Genomic DNA, 14,991 nt, shown 5'->3' on the forward strand with positions numbered 1-14,991 from the left:
TTTTAATTTGGGGAGCTATTGAACTGTGATAACATTCCTGGAGTGGCTTAAACTCCCACTCCTGTAAGATACCAGGGATAAAGATGCCTCTTGGCTTTTTGCTCTGCTGAGAAGGTGCTACCTGGCCCAGCCGCCTTCTCCATCTCAGGCTGGAGATCACCGGTGGGGACTGCACCTCTGCTCGGGCCATGCTGTCCTTGGAGATATCATTCATCTGCCTCGCAACTGGCAATTCTTAGGAACCAAGAATTAAATTGTTGAGACTTTATAAACTATATGTATTGAATTATCACAGAAAAAGTGACAGAAAATGAGCAAGAGCTAATTGCGTGACAGAGGGAGTGCCTCTGCAGCAATCACTTCAAAGGCAAAGGGAAATATCTATAGGCTCAGGACTGCAAAACTTGCGGCTGCGCTCCGGCACCAGATGCGCTATCAATTCATGGAGCAACCATTTAGGACAGGGCTTTGACGGGTGGGCTATACCTCTGCTAAAAGGTAAGTCTCATCTCAAGCTGGGTTCAAAGCGATGTGCAAATGTGATAAAATTGGGTAAGAATTAGTAATATCAGAATTTAAAATATCCTGGCAATCTTCTATTTTCTGTCCCTCTTTAGAATTCCCCATCCGTATTGCTCGCTGACAACCAGTGCAACCCAGACCAGTGCAGGCGGGGGCCTGCGTGGGTGTGAGGGCTCACAGGGGTGACCCCCACCCCGAGCCGCCCCACTGCACTCGCCACCAGCTCTGAGGGAGCGAGGGCGCCGCGTCCCCACCAAGGGAGGGCTGCACACAGCTCTGCTGGGCTCAGCCGCCTTCCGGCAGTGCTTGCTGCTGCCTTGCAAGCCCAGATCTCAGGCGTGCGCACGGTTTGTGCAGGTGTTCGCCTCTTGGGTCTTCCATGGCTCCCCGTCCCGCAGCGTCCCGCGACGCTTCCGCTCCTTTCTGCGGCCCAAGCAGAGTGCTGCAGAGCGGAGGAGACAAATGCTGTCCTGAGAGTCTGCTTTGGGCCCCTCGCTACAAGAAGGACCTTGAGGTGCTGGAGCGTGTCCAAAGAAGGGCAACGAAGTTGGTGAAAGGTCTGGAGAACAAGTCTTATGAGGAGCGGCTGAGGGAGCTGGGGGGGTTTAGTCTGGAGAAGAGGGGGCTGAGGGGAGCCCTTCTCGCTCTCTACAACTACCTGAAAGGAGGTTGTAGCGAGGTGGGGGGTCGGCCTCTTCTCCCGAGTAACAAGCAATAGGATGAGAGGAAATGGCCTCAAGCTGCGCCAGGGGAGGTTTAGGTTGGACATTAGGAAAAACTTCGTCACCGAAAGGGCTGTCAAACATTGGCACAGGCTGCCCAGGGGGGTGGTTGAGTCTCCATCCCTGGAGGTATTTAAAAGAAGGGTAGATATGGTGCTTGAGGATATGGTTTAGTGGTGGCCTTGGCAGTGACAGGTTAGCGGTTGGGCTCGATGATCCTAAAGGTCTTTTCCAACCTTAACAATGCTATGATTCTGTGATTCTGTGATATGCTGAGAGGTGGAACGACTTCAAAACCGATGAACGTCTGGGCACGGCCACCCTGAAGTCACCCTCCTGCAGGATGTTGCCCTGCTTTCCTGCATTGCTTCTGAGGATTATTCCACGCTTGGGAGCAGTCGTGAGGCAGAACAACTCCTCGGTGGGTATAACTCATCAATGGAGCGGCATGCTTTCCCAACAGCCGCGCACCTGGCCTGTGCTATTTTCGCATTGCTAGCAGGGACTGACTAATTCTGATGGGAGCAGAAAGAATTTACTATTACCTGCAGACAACAGAGGGAAGGAGATCATTCGTTCCCATCCCAAAAGCAATCTCTGCTGGTGAGTTTTGAAAGAGGTTTCCAACCATCTCCCTTTGGAGAACACCAAGCAGGCTTTAAAGCATGCTTTATATTTTTAGCAGCAACATAGTAGTGGTGGAAATTTAATAAACTTCACCATCAAATATTTATCCCATTACACTGGCTCAAGTAATTTAAGTTGCTGAAATCAACATTGTGGTTTTATTTTTAATGAGCCTCGTGTAAAACAGCCTCTTCTATCGTGGTCAGGTGCATATGGAAGCGTTGCAGTTACTCGAAGCATTTTTAATCTCCTCAAAGAAACAATGTTAAATAATGTACAACACTTACTGAAATGCTACCTGTCACTGGTAGGAAATCTCGCTTAGGGCTAGGCAAGCCTGATGTTCACTGGCACTTAGGGCAGAGGAAGTTTTCTCATTTAACTTTTTTTACTCTAATTCGGTAAATAATGCTGAGACTGCCCCGGGCTCCAGTTTTGGATGGGGTTCAGCCTTGCGGAATGCAGGAGGGGTGTTCCCACCTCGTCCCACCGACAGCCGGGCAGGGTGGCAACGGCAGGACAGGCAGCTTGGCTACCTGCAGCCAGGGAAGAGAAAGGGCAGGCGGAAACAGGGAGAAGCTGCCCCTCTCTGAGCTCCAGGGCAGCTGCGGGTAGCAGACCATCATCGGAGCCGCTAAACGCAACTGCTCCAGCTCCCTGGGGCCCCCCAGGGAAGGAACCAGGCAACAAGCCGGGCCCCGGGGCCACTCACAGGAGGGCAAAAAGGCTTGGGGGGCGGCGGGCCGCTGCCGAGACAAGGGGGCGGGGGGGCGGCCCCCGGGAGCGCCGGCCCTCGCCCCCGGCCGGCGGCCGCTTTGCCCACGCGTGGCTCTGGGCGCCGCGTCGCCGGTCGAACAGTGACCCCCAGCGCCCGGCGCCGGCTTCGGCCGCGCGCTGCCCCGAGCCGGCGGCCCGGCTTTGCTGCGGGGGGCGAAGCGACCGGTAGGTTTGATGTAAACGGAACCGTAACCCCCGCAGCAAAACGATGTGGAAAAGAAGAAAGCCGGGGGAAGAGGGTGTTTGTTCGCGAGGCTGCAGTCAAAGCAACTATCAAATTAAGTCAGGGAAAGATTTCTGTAAGCTGTTGTTCTGCTTTTTAATGGCGCGGCTAAGTTGCCACAGTCCATGTAATCAGATTCCTGGAGCACTGGTAGTGATTTGGTCTCAGTGGGATGCTTTGTGCCGGGAGAGATTTACTTACGTTTCGTGAAACGCTTTAAAAATCAATGCTGCGCAAAGTAATTAAGGTCTTTGGAAGGGTAGGAAACCTTGGGCAAATCGGGTGCCCTGAATTCATTGGTTAGTGTTTGCAGAGTGCTTTGGGAAGGATTTGCCATGTAAATGCTAGCGATCGTTATGAAAACTGGGTACGTGCATCAATAGCGGGCAGGATCCCATCGCCAGCAGCAGGCCCTGGGCCGGCAGCCGGCATCTCCAGTCGCACCCGTCACAGGGCGGCCAGTGCCCTACAGCTCCTCAGGCAGGCGAGTATCACAGCCGCCCAACTGGCGATGGGTTCTCTGTAGTCTCTATTTCTCAGATGTCCCTTAAGGTTTTTCATTAATTAATTTCATTGTTTTTCTCTTTGCTCTTACTTGCAAAGCCTATGTACTCCGCTCTGTTGTGTTAATTAATTTCTTCAGCTACTGGCTTTCCACATTTGTCTCTCGATAAGATACTGGAAAGAAATCCAAAATAAGAATCAAAATGAGATTTCTCACAGGCACACATGAAGTTTCATTATGTGTCATAGATTCCCTGTTATTTCTATGTCAGGGCTCTCTAGTTCCTGGTGTGAATGCTCCTCTGTAATTAAAACAAAGGTCATCTCCAATTTGAGCGGTGCAAAGGTACTCAAGATGGCAGTGTTCAGGACAGCTGCCTTAGAGGGTTGCAGGCCTCCTTGAATGTTTTGGATCTAGCTGGGTCTTCAAATCTTGAGCAAAAGACTAACCCTGCTCTGGGTCTGCTGAGGAAGCAGAGAGGGCAGTGAGCAGGAAGGATGCTGCAGCGTGGTCTAGGCAGGGAGCGAGGCTCTCTATGCCGGTTATTAGGCAGCACATCCTCCTCCTGCTTTCTCCCCAGGTGCTGCTAATGAAAAATAATTCAGCCACCTTAACTAAAAATAACTTCCCCATAGCAGGAAAAGACCAGCCAGTGCTCCTGCTGGGTGACTGTTTAGTTTGATAGACCTCTCATTCAACAGTTAACAGCCAGTATGTTTACAGGCAACATTTTTTTTTTGGCTGCTGTCCCTAGCATGTCACTAATGTTTAGCCAAATGAACTGGGAGGATTATAACAGACAGGGACACCGGTGCAAGTGACAGGCACAGAGACAAGTGCTGCAAGAAGCTAATTTACACATCGAGTTTCACAGCCTGAACCTCCCTTCCTGCTCAATAAGCTCATCAGCTGCTGCTTTATACCCGCCAGCCAGCTTTCATAAAAATGAGGGAGCTCACAAAATATCTTCTTTTTTGCCTGCCTGCTTAGACAACAGATTCTAATAAAAACCACTCTTTAATATTGTTGAAAATAAGTCCTCTTTTATGTGGAAATGTGGATTTAATGTAAATAGTTTGTGCTGCTCTGATTCTCTTTAAGGGCTGCTTGGCTGTTATCTGTCCCTGCGTAGCCCTTCCAGTCGCTCAGGAGACACTGCCTGCTGCCAAGATGTGGACTGATCTCGGAGGGGATCTGCATTCTCGCTCGCCCCTCCCAGGGTGCTCTCTGCGCTACGTGACGGATCTCCTCTCAGAGAGGGATCAGCCGTATTTCAGAAAATGCAACAACATCTGCAGTTGCAAAACTGCCACCATTTTCCCCACAAAGTAACATGGTTATAGGGGAAAGCGTGGTGACGACAGGCAAGAGCTTGGTGAGGGAGCCCCGGCACCCTGGCTTCATCTGTGTAAGGTGCTTTGTCCCTTGGAAGTGCCCGAGGCCACCCTGCGCGGTCTCAAGCGCTTGTGGTCGTGTACCTCCACCCCCATGCGCTGCCACAGGCCATGGGCCCACGTCTCTGCTGGGCCACCGAAGCACGTGAGGCTGCTTAGGGCTTAGCCACCGCTGCCCTCATCACTCTAATATGCTCGTCAGTCTTATGAAAGCAGCATAGAGAATGAGACACACATACTGTTCTGAAAAGTATTTATTAAAAACTTCAAAACTAAATTTTTCTTACTATTTTCAGTTCGTGGGGGAAATTAAAACAACCACCAAGGTTCCCAGCTGCAGAAATGCTGGTCTTCAGCCAATTCTAGACCTCTTCTGTTTACGAGACAGTATAAGTTTTCACTGCCTAATAAAAACAATCATCTGTATTCCGTGGCCGCAAGCAACAACACTGTGAGAGAGTGGAGCAAGTCGAGAAGCTTTTGGAGGAGAATATGAATTATCTCAGCCAGAGAACAAAGCACAGAAGGACCCCTGAGCACCAAGAGAAATTGCAGAACCTCTGCAGTTTAACTGGGAGACTTTATGCTTTTGAGAAAAAATGTCTTACTTGAATATTCCCACAAGTACGTTCTTGCCACTTATTTCTGCAATTTAAATTGTTGCTCGTGTTTTTTAAGGTGAGGATGAACGGACAAGCATTTTATCAGCTAAGTTGGATTGAGGAGCACAGGTAATACCCTCAAACCACTGAGACTTGTGGTATGGCTCTGCAATGAGCAAGAACATTAAAGGCTGCTATAAAAAAACAAGTTCCTGTGCCCTCAGCCGGACAGAATTATAAAAATCCCCACAGCGTCCTCAAAGCACTGAATTAACAGAAGGGAGAGCTGTAGTTTCATGTGATGGATAGAGCCCCTGGGCTCCATTGTGGCGGATGCTGCCATCCCTCCTCCAGCACGGACTGTCAGGGCACGCAGTCCCTACAATTTCTTGAAACAGGCAAGTGTGCTACCTCGCCTCCCCCAATAAAATAAGTGAAGGTAATTACATACTTAAATCTAGGTGTCGGGCTGCTTTGCTACACAGAAATTCGTCTGCTATCATCAGAGTCCTTGAAGTTAAAGAGGGATTTGAGTTACTGACATAATTTGCTCCCTGAGGGCTGTGGAAACGAACAGAGAGGCATATCTGAATAATAAGTCCCTGACCGCACATCTTATAACCGGAGCTAGCATTGCTGCAGAAGGAAGACGCAAGGGGAAGCAAAAGATCTGAAATGTTTATAACCTATACAGAGATCAGGCAGAATTTGTTGGGGTTTTTCCCCCAGGCAGCAGCCCATCAGGGAGATCTGGAGGCAAGCTCCTCCGATTTCACTTTGCTAAAGCTCATTTTAACGTAACGCTGCCGGTGGGCCAAGTGCGGGGCCTGGGTCTGTGTGACAGGCCGCCCCGCTTGCAGCAGGCCCTGCGGCGGGCTCCGCGCCCGGCCCCCGTCTCGCCCCACCACCGAGAGGGGATGAGGCCTCACTTCGCCCCTCGTTTCGGCCCGGAGGGGCCGCCCGGCCGCCCGCCCGCTTCGCCGGCAGACAGGCGGCGGCGAGCCCCGGCTGCCCCTGAGGCGAGAGGCTCCACAAGATGGCGAGCGCGGGCTCCCGCGCCCTCCCCAAGATGGCGGCGGGCGGCCCGGCGCTGCGGGCGGGAGCGCGGGAGAGCCGCGGCCGGACGGAGGCCCGCGGCCCGGCTCTCCCGGGGCGGCGGCAGCGGCCTCGGGTGCGCTGTGCGAAGGGGTCTCTGGACGGCGGGCGCCCGGCAACTGCCTCTGCTCAGCCCGAGGGCGAAGCGCCGCCGAGCCTGGTAGGAGGGTCGGGCCTGGGGCGGCCTCGGGCTGGGGGAGAGGGCCGCGGGGGCCGGCTGTGACGGTGTGGGGGGTGTGTGTGCAGCTAATTATTAACAGCTATAAACTGAGCATCGCTGTGAGGGAATTACTTGGAGAGTTTAAGTAAATTCTTCGCCTCTCCCACCTTCCCGCCACTCTGTTAGATGTCTGCATGCAAAGATAGAGCGTAAGGGCGTATTTGGGTGCTGCAGGGCCGGCTTTGGGGTCCATCGCCGGCTGTTAGCCGGTGCGCTGTGCCGCTAGCGAGCGGCCGGACGCTTTGCCGCACCGGGTGACAGTCCGTTCTACGTTCATCGCCATCTACAGCAACCCTAAGAGAATGTGAAAATGGTGGTTAGCCATGCACGGCGCCAGTTTGTGCTTTGAGAAGTAGTTTTCCGCTGGTGATGGACTGTACGTTGTGGTTTGGTGTAGGCTATTGTATTGAGGCGTGGAAATAAATGCTACAGCTCACGGAGAGTTACGAAGCAGGTATGTTTATTGCAGCGCTGGGTGCAAGGGGGATCACTCCTCCTAACCTGCACACTGTCAGATCTAATTGTGCAGGTTAAGTATGTGTTCTATATACATATTCATTAGGCTTCTGAGAAAAGATGTACATATTCATTATCATATGCAAATGTCATTTGCACATGCCTGTTGGTGTCGCCAGGTGGTCATCAGGGGGCTCTGGATGAAGGATATACTCTTCCTCACTGTGTCCACTAGTTAACTCTTGCTTTTGCGCAAACTCAGTTCTGAGATCGCGTATATACTGTCCTTGAGGGATGGTCAGTTCTGGTTTAGTGTTTGCTCTGCAGTTCCTTATATTTAGGGTTCTGTACATCTGCTTTTCTTAAGGTCAAATGTCATCGTATCTTTGTTTAGGCACTTCTTGTCTTGAAGCCTTTCTGACTCCCCCAGAGCAACAAGTTTTAGTCATCGTGCAGGCTGTTCATGTTAAGGCTACCTCATTATCCTGGCTAAGTTTTGGCTCCGGGCCCCAACATTTGTTGAGCTACACTAGATTGCATTAGTAATGTTTAACTATTTATTCCCTGAATCACTGTGTGTTCCTCTTTTCTTCTTTTTGTGTGTGCTTTCTACTAATTATTTTTCTTAGTGATACAGCTTTGGATCAAAGTGCCACTCGCGTGATGGAGCCCTTTGGTTCTATGTCCAGCCTTGCAACTAAAGAGATGTGGTGATTTTGTTTTCTTTATTTCAAGTAAGCTTTAGGAGCTTATTTTTTTCTAACAGTGTTCTTCAAGCAAAGTGGATGATAGACGACCCACAAAGAGGCTAAAAAGTGAAAGAACCAGTCTAGTAAAACCAGAACTAGAAGGACTTACATGTGGAAATGAAAACCTTGCCAGATTGGAGGAAACAGCTAAAACATCTGATGGGGACCAACATTCGGAAGATCCAGGAGACCGCAATATAATGCAACAGGAAAAAGGTGAAAGCATTCCAGAGACTAATGAAGACAAACAGGAAAAGGAGCATAATGTTTCTTTTGGGCCATGTGCGGTGAAATCAAGCAGTGCTCCATCAGAAAGGGATGGTGCTGAAAATCTGCACAGTCATGCCTGCAGTGAAGAGGAGAGCAGCTGTGAGAGTGTACTTTCAGACGAGTCTAGCTTGGAGGATGGAGGTCTCCCAAAGAAGCCGATACAACTAGACAGTAGTGCTTTCTTGGATGAAGACAGCAACCAGCCAATGCCCGTGGACCGATTCTTTGGAGATGTTGAGTTTATACAGGTAAGATCATGGCAGTCTTCAGCCTACACATTCAGTTCTGTTCTACTTCAGTCTTGCATCTTCAAACAAAAGTAGGCTAGCTTCAAAATTGTAGGTGAACTTGACCAGTACAGGTAGCCATCTGGAGTCCTATCCCTGTCCCCTAGATAGATAGATAGATAGAGATGAAATTAATTGCCACGGCATGTTTATTTTAGATGTGAAATGTTTAGATTTTATTATTCCAATTCCATAAGACAGATATTTTTACTCATAAAGACACAGTGTTACTCTGTCAGAATAGTTTTTCACTGGTTCTTAATTGTGGTTATTGTAGTTCTTGGGAATGGAAGCTGTTTTCTGGCGACCTCTGCTTTTGGATTGAGGGCCAGAGCTTTAAACCGAAATCCTGATTCTGCCTTTAACATTGTATAACTTTGGGCAAGTGATGCCTTCTTCTTTCAGGTGTTTCATGAGGATCGGTATTTAGCAGGAGTCACAGGTGGTATTTAGTGGGAATAGTGAGGATTCCTTTGTGGAGCACTTGACCCTCTTTGAATCCTTCTCAAACCTGCAGAAGAAATGCCAGCCCTCACTTTGACCACGAGCCACGGCTGGTTCAGGAAAGCTCCCCTGAAGCTACTGTGCTTTAGCTATGGCTTTATGCCACTGCTTCCAAGTGAAGAGGTGTGTGTTGGTGCCTCATGTATCAGATGTGGAAGTATGTGAACTGTTGGAGAGGTAGGAGGTCTGCCATTTGCCGCAACAGACTTTCCTTAATGATTTTATCTTGTTCTTAAAGGATCTCCCAGCAGTTGCGCTCCCAAGAACAACGATGAGCAGGCGAGAATTCAGAAAGCTACATTTCATTGCAAAGGAAGATGAGGAGGAGGAGGAAGAGGATGCTGTCTGACAACAAACTGTAAACAAATGAAACCTTTTTTCTTTTTCTTTGCAACCACGTAATGATGGTTAGCTATGTCACTAACATAAGGTGTCTGCGTTTGCCTTTTCTCAGAGAACTGGTAGAGTTTGTTTTTCTGGAATTGGCAGATATGGTATTCTCCCACGGTTATCTGGGGCAGAGATTGACTGAATTTTCAGTGATTTGGAAATAAATCGTAATTTACCATTTTACCAGTAATATTTAGGAATAAAGCAGGGAAAATAGAAGTTCTTACTGCTTTTTTAGAAATTTGAGCGGGTACCTAGGGTGAACATTTAGTCTCACTCCTTTTTAAAAACAGCCAATACAACCACGTTAGAACAAGGTCCTTTTTCTTTTAATTCTGCTTGTGGCATCCAGTTAGGAATGCCGCCAGTTGGCTACCCAGCACAAAGAGAGATGCTGGCCTCTGTTCTGTAAGTTGTGTTGCATTGTTTACATCTAAACCAGAACCAGTTAAACCTCTAAACGCGGTTCTGCTGGCAAAACGAAATGCACAGATGTCAGTGTGAGTTCAGCAGTGTTAATCTTTGGAAGTTAAGTCCGTTTTTATTGCCTGTCAGTTCTCTGAACAGTCACCGCATGAAGCTGACTGCTCCCCTCTTCCACCAGACCAGCCGTAAGCACTGCCTTTTTTAGTAGCTGTATAATGCAGCCTGTGCAGTATTTTCAATTAACTTCCAAGGGTTATGAATAGGAATTTTGTAAACAAATATGCTGATGGTGAGGAGGAATAAAATCTCTCAGCGTTGGACTCGATAGATGAACGGGTATTGATTGCTAAGGATATGGGTCAGGCACCAAATTTGTTAATTTGGCCTGTATTTTTAGAAAATCATGAGTAGCCTGAGATGATTTCAGGAAACGTTAACTCGCCCAGTGTTTATGATAATACTTCTTTTGAAAGTGTGATTATGCAGTAAGCTTCCAGATCTTTATTGTTATAAATAGTTTCTTCTACATTTCTAAAAATATAGAGAAAATGTTATCAGCAGATGGTTTAAATAAATATTAATTTCTACAGCTACAGCCTGTTAAACATTCAAAAGTTGTAAGCCAAACAAATTGTATATGCATGACATGTTAATTTATTCACATTTCCACTCCAGCTGATGCATTGTTTCTGTCAACAATATTTCTTGGCTCCTTTTCACTCTCTGTAACTCAGAAAAATCTAATTTTTTAACAGCATATTCATGGTTTTCAGCACAACTCCATCTTGAAGTAGCTCTCCCAGCTTTCCTTAAGTGCCGTATTTGCTACTGTCTCTTTCTAGCAAATACATCTTCATACAGAGATTCATTTTAGCTTCAGCACTGTGTAGAACAGTGACTTTCTGTTTGTAGGAAGCAAGCCATACAGATGACATAGTTATGTTTGTCATCAGAATCTTAGCTGTGATGCCTTCCCCCATGTCCAAACAGTGCAGCGTGCGCTTCCGTCTTAGCTACTGATGACATATATTCAGTAGGGCAATCTGGAAGGATCGATTCAATGCATTGGTACTAAAAATGCGGTCCTTAAAATGCAGGTACCTCACCTCTCACATTGAAACGTTTGGGAGGGGGATTGAGTTGGTTGTTTGAACATTACTCTCTGTAGCAAAGGTCCTGCATTTCCAAGGCCTAGTAAGTTATGGCTCACACGGCAATGCTATTGTAACAGTTCTGTGTGGGCTAGCTGGACGTGCCCGGGTAAGACAGAGGACCAACGATGTGGGGGAAAACAGAGCTCTTCCCTAGAGCAAGTGCTGTTATTTACCCAGCACTAAGTAGCCGGCACTCCATTCATAAACACGTTTCCCTGTGCTCTGTCTTTCTAGTCTGTATTAGCCATGCTCTATCACACCTGATTAACCACTCCTGCACCTCTGCCTCCACATACACACACAGAAAGATGGTGGTAATTTTTTTTATTAAAAAAAATTCACATCATTTACAATGACAGTCCCTAAAAATTCAGTTGTTATCAGCCAATATATAAAAAAGTAAAAAATGGATTTGTATTTTGTTACCTGAGGTAGGAAGTGTTTTACAAAAACAGTATTCTCTGAAGCAGCAGGTAAACATGATTATTATGCAGTAACATCGCTTGTACTGCTTCAGGCAAACTCAAGCTAAGAGGCAGAAGCTGTTTGAGAGGGAAATCAATGGGAAAGCTGACAAAGGTGGTAAAAGCAAAGCTATGCCATGGCCTTGCTCTTCCTTCTAGGAGGTGCACGCCTGAAGCGGCAGCGAATGGAGAGGTGGTGGACGAGTGCAGGTATTTCGGTACAGAAGAGCCTGCAGCTCTGTCACTGACTCGCCCTTTGGCATACCTGAGATGCAGTGGTTGTCTGCCCAGGAAAGGCAGAGAGCAAATTAATTATCCTAAAATATTCTTTGTTTGGCTTAACATTCAGAGAAATACGACCCTGCAAGTCCCCTCAGATCGGTTTTTAAGAAGTGTTTTGTCCGTTTCCTTTCTGCATATTGTGAGTTTTGGGCCTGCGATGCACGGCACAATCAGTGTCACCCTCTGGCCTCACTTATAAATGATATATTGATATTCTGACTCACAGCTGTGTTTTATCACACTTAGCACCATGTGATCTAAGGAAGGCTTGCAGTAAGGGAGAAGGCAGGAGGGTAGAATTAGGCATGATACGAACGTATGCTTTGTGAGACTGCAGCTGAATTACTTAGCAAGTCTCTTTTGCCAGGGACTCTTGAATAAGTTTTTGTTTAAGAAACTAGAGCTATTTAAAAGTGATACCACGTGACATGATTTTGGAAAAAAGCAGAAGTCACTTCCAGAGATAGCACTATGAAATCTTGTGGGTTTGCTTCCTTTTTCTGTAGATTTTAGTTTTGTCACAGCTGAGATTATGATTGGTTTTCTTATGGCAAGCAATATGTACGAGCTTTAAGTTATCCACAGTAAAAAGCAGCTGATAGAAGTATTCCCAGTTCACTTCTCTTCCATCTTGTGTTTTGACAGCTTCTGCCAGCTCTGGGACAACAGCACGTTTCTTCTCTATTCTTCAGTACACAAAAGAGAAAACAATATTGCCATCAAAAGTTTTTTCATTATCATCAAATCCCCATCTTCCTTTTAGAGCCAGGCAGAATTTTAATTCTTTCACTGTAACTAGGTTTATGATTTTTTTCCTTCCCCTGAGGAAATTAGTTTAGCAAATCCTGTTCAGGCACAATGCCTGAAAATGGGTCTGAGGGTTTGTGCCAGAGAGGAGGAGTCACAAATGGTGACGTGGAGAGGAGGCATATGTTTCCATACAAAGAAAATCTGAGCAGAAGCAAAGCAGCTAGTGAGAGAAGGCATTATAATCCGTCCTCAGGGTTTTGTGTTACCAGAAACAGCTGCAGCATCCAAGCACCTTTTATCACAATGCACCATTCACAGCGGTGCTAACTGCACCATGGGGGAAGGACAGGGGACAGACTCAGCGGCTATACCTTTCCTGCCTAAGTTGGAGGGTGTGAAACAGGGAGGTCTGGATTAATACTTTGTACATACATGTGATCGAGATTCCAGGTACTGAAGAGGATTCTGCTTTCCCTGTTGCTGTAGGGGTTGATAGAATGCTTACATGGGCAGTCGTCGCTGTCAAAAGGTCCCTGTAAAACAAGGCAGCAACAATGAAGGGCGTACTGCTCGTCGCGCCAGCGCGGTCCTCCCACTTGCTGGAACCAAAGGCAGACCTCGCGCGCTGGGGCAACATCACCCTGCCAGGCTTGAGACTGCACCATGCAAGCACCCGAGTACCTGTTTCCTTCCTCTAACGTGGCAAGTCACGCCACTGCTTGCTGGCACCACCACACTCTGCTTTAGAAAGGGCTGAACTTACCTGGCAGGAGAACCATCCCTCCGCAGTGCACAGGCGGACTGCCTCCTCCTCTCTTCTGTCGAAGTAGCATCCGTTGTATTTCACCAATTTCAGTTTATCTGACATCAGGTCAATTATCCTTTTATATGCATCTCTTGCTGTAGGATGAACATTTGAAGTAAAACTGCTAACCTAGGGGGACGGGGAAAAAAAACCCAAAACAATCAGTCCTTGGTACTCCAGCAGCCTGAGGCGCTCTTCTACCATCAGTGTTGCAGGGTAAAAGAGGTTTATGTACATGTGGTCACAGAGTTACTTTTACCAGGAGCTTGAAAATAAGTTACTTCAGCAGAAACTTTTACCTCTTTCATGTAGCTTCGTATTCTGCTTTCACAACTGTATCGCATGTAGCTTGATTTGTTCTTAAAGCGAGACTCTAGACCTAAAAGGGAGTTAGATTGTGTTGTCACTTAGTATTTCTAGTGCTGTGTTTCTGCCTAGGTGGGTGTTTATCCCTGCTTTTCTCAAACCCGGTATGCACAGATTTTTCTTCCCCATTTTTCTTTTACTGGCTCAAGCCTACCCTGCTCTTAGCACTTACTAGGGACCATGCAGAGCGTCTGCTGGGAGAACACTGACGCTGTAGTTGTTAAAATGTTTCTAGTTAATGTGCCCACACAGAACACTAAGAGATTGCGAAAAGAAAACCTAATTGCTCTGGAGATCTGCAGCAATAACTTGGGAACGGGAGGGGGAACTTACAAAGAAAGTATAAAGAAAACAGAAAGGCGAGCTGGCTGGTACATGCGGATTATCAATATACTATTAGCAAATTGTTAAAAGATTATAAGTGCAGGCCTATGTTTGTGGGGAAAAATGTATTTTAGAGCAATCTTAGATGGAGCGATAGGGGATGCTGCTCTTTTTTTCTATTTTCTGACAGTAAATATACATATATTGGAAATGACCTTAAAACCGCACGCTACTGTCAGTGATAGCTAATCCCCTGGCCGGGTACCGAACCACACCAGCCAGAAGGACTCCCAGATTTCTGAACTCCTTTTCTCCAAGAACAGTAACGCCGGCAGAAGTGACTCCGGCGCAGAGCGAGACCCGGCGCCCCTGAGCAGCCCCATGCGGGCGGGGAGCGCGTACCTTCAAACCACGGCGCGTCGTCCTCCTTGTCCTCGGCCAGGATGTTTTCGTTGAGGTTGTGGACGAGATCCGCCAGCAGCTTCTGCCTGCCGGGGGCCCGCTCGTCGGAGAGCAGCCTCCGCGCCTCCCGCACGACCGCATCCCTCCGGCTGTGGAAGGCGGCCAGGAACCGCTCGATGTCGCTGGCACCTGCGGCGTGTGCGGGAGAGGTGGCGCCGGCTGAGGGGCCGCCTGCGGGCCCAGGCGCTGCCCCGCCGCCGGCCGCTCCCCCAGGCCCCCCGCACCGCCCCCGGCCCACTCACAGCCCCGCCAGGTCTCCCCGGGGCCCAGCAGCACCAGCTCCGTCTGCGGCGGCAGGGCGCGGAAGTAGCTCTCGGTCAGCTCCGTCCCATCCTCGTAGAGGCAGAGGCGGCTGCCTGGCAAGGGAAGCTGCCCCCCGGGCGGGTGAGGGGTGAGCGGGCGCGCCCCGCCGGCCCCGCGCCGCGGCCCCCGGCCCGCACCTGCAGCAGTCGGCAGCCCTTCCGCAGCAGCCCGCGCAGGCTCCTGGCAGCCACGCCGAACTTCTGCGGGCTGCCGTGCCCGCGCAGCCGGAAGGGCCGCAGCGGCTCCGCCATGGACCCTCGCCGCCACGGACTCTGCCCCAACCACCACCGCGCATGCGCCTCGAGGGCAGCG

The 14,991-nt window shown here is 48.8% G+C and overlaps 2 protein-coding genes across 3 annotated transcripts; one reads left to right on the top strand and one right to left on the bottom strand.

Moving 5' to 3' along the window:
• Positions 1-6,335: 6,335 nt before the first annotated feature.
• C20H1orf174 (chromosome 20 C1orf174 homolog) lies at positions 6,336-10,362 on the top strand. The gene is made up of 3 exons (XM_064470352.1): positions 6,336-6,627; positions 7,910-8,410; positions 9,192-10,362. The coding sequence occupies exons 1-3, from the start codon at positions 6,409-6,411 to the stop codon at positions 9,300-9,302; spliced, it is 831 nt and encodes a 276-aa protein (XP_064326422.1). The 5' UTR covers positions 6,336-6,408; the 3' UTR covers positions 9,303-10,362.
• An 868-nt stretch (positions 10,363-11,230) lies between these two features.
• Positions 11,231-14,951, bottom strand: DFFB (DNA fragmentation factor subunit beta). Of its 2 annotated transcripts, none has more exons than XM_064470350.1 (7): positions 14,817-14,951; positions 14,619-14,745; positions 14,317-14,505; positions 13,524-13,603; positions 13,183-13,353; positions 12,852-12,952; positions 11,231-12,355 (listed from the first exon to the last, which is right to left on the bottom strand). In XM_064470350.1, exons 1-7 carry the CDS (start codon positions 14,928-14,930, stop codon positions 12,139-12,141), a joined length of 999 nt encoding a protein of 332 aa, XP_064326420.1. In that variant the 5' UTR covers positions 14,931-14,951; the 3' UTR covers positions 11,231-12,138. The 2 variants fall into 2 exon arrangements, with proteins under 2 accessions (XP_064326420.1, XP_064326421.1); XM_064470351.1 differs by having other exon boundaries at positions 14,317-14,535; positions 14,601-14,745.
• Between the last annotated feature and the right edge of the window lie 40 nt (positions 14,952-14,991).

Source organism: Phalacrocorax carbo, chromosome 20 (assembly GCF_963921805.1).
Source record: "Phalacrocorax carbo chromosome 20, bPhaCar2.1, whole genome shotgun sequence".
NCBI classification, from domain to species: domain Eukaryota; kingdom Metazoa; phylum Chordata; class Aves; order Suliformes; family Phalacrocoracidae; genus Phalacrocorax; species Phalacrocorax carbo.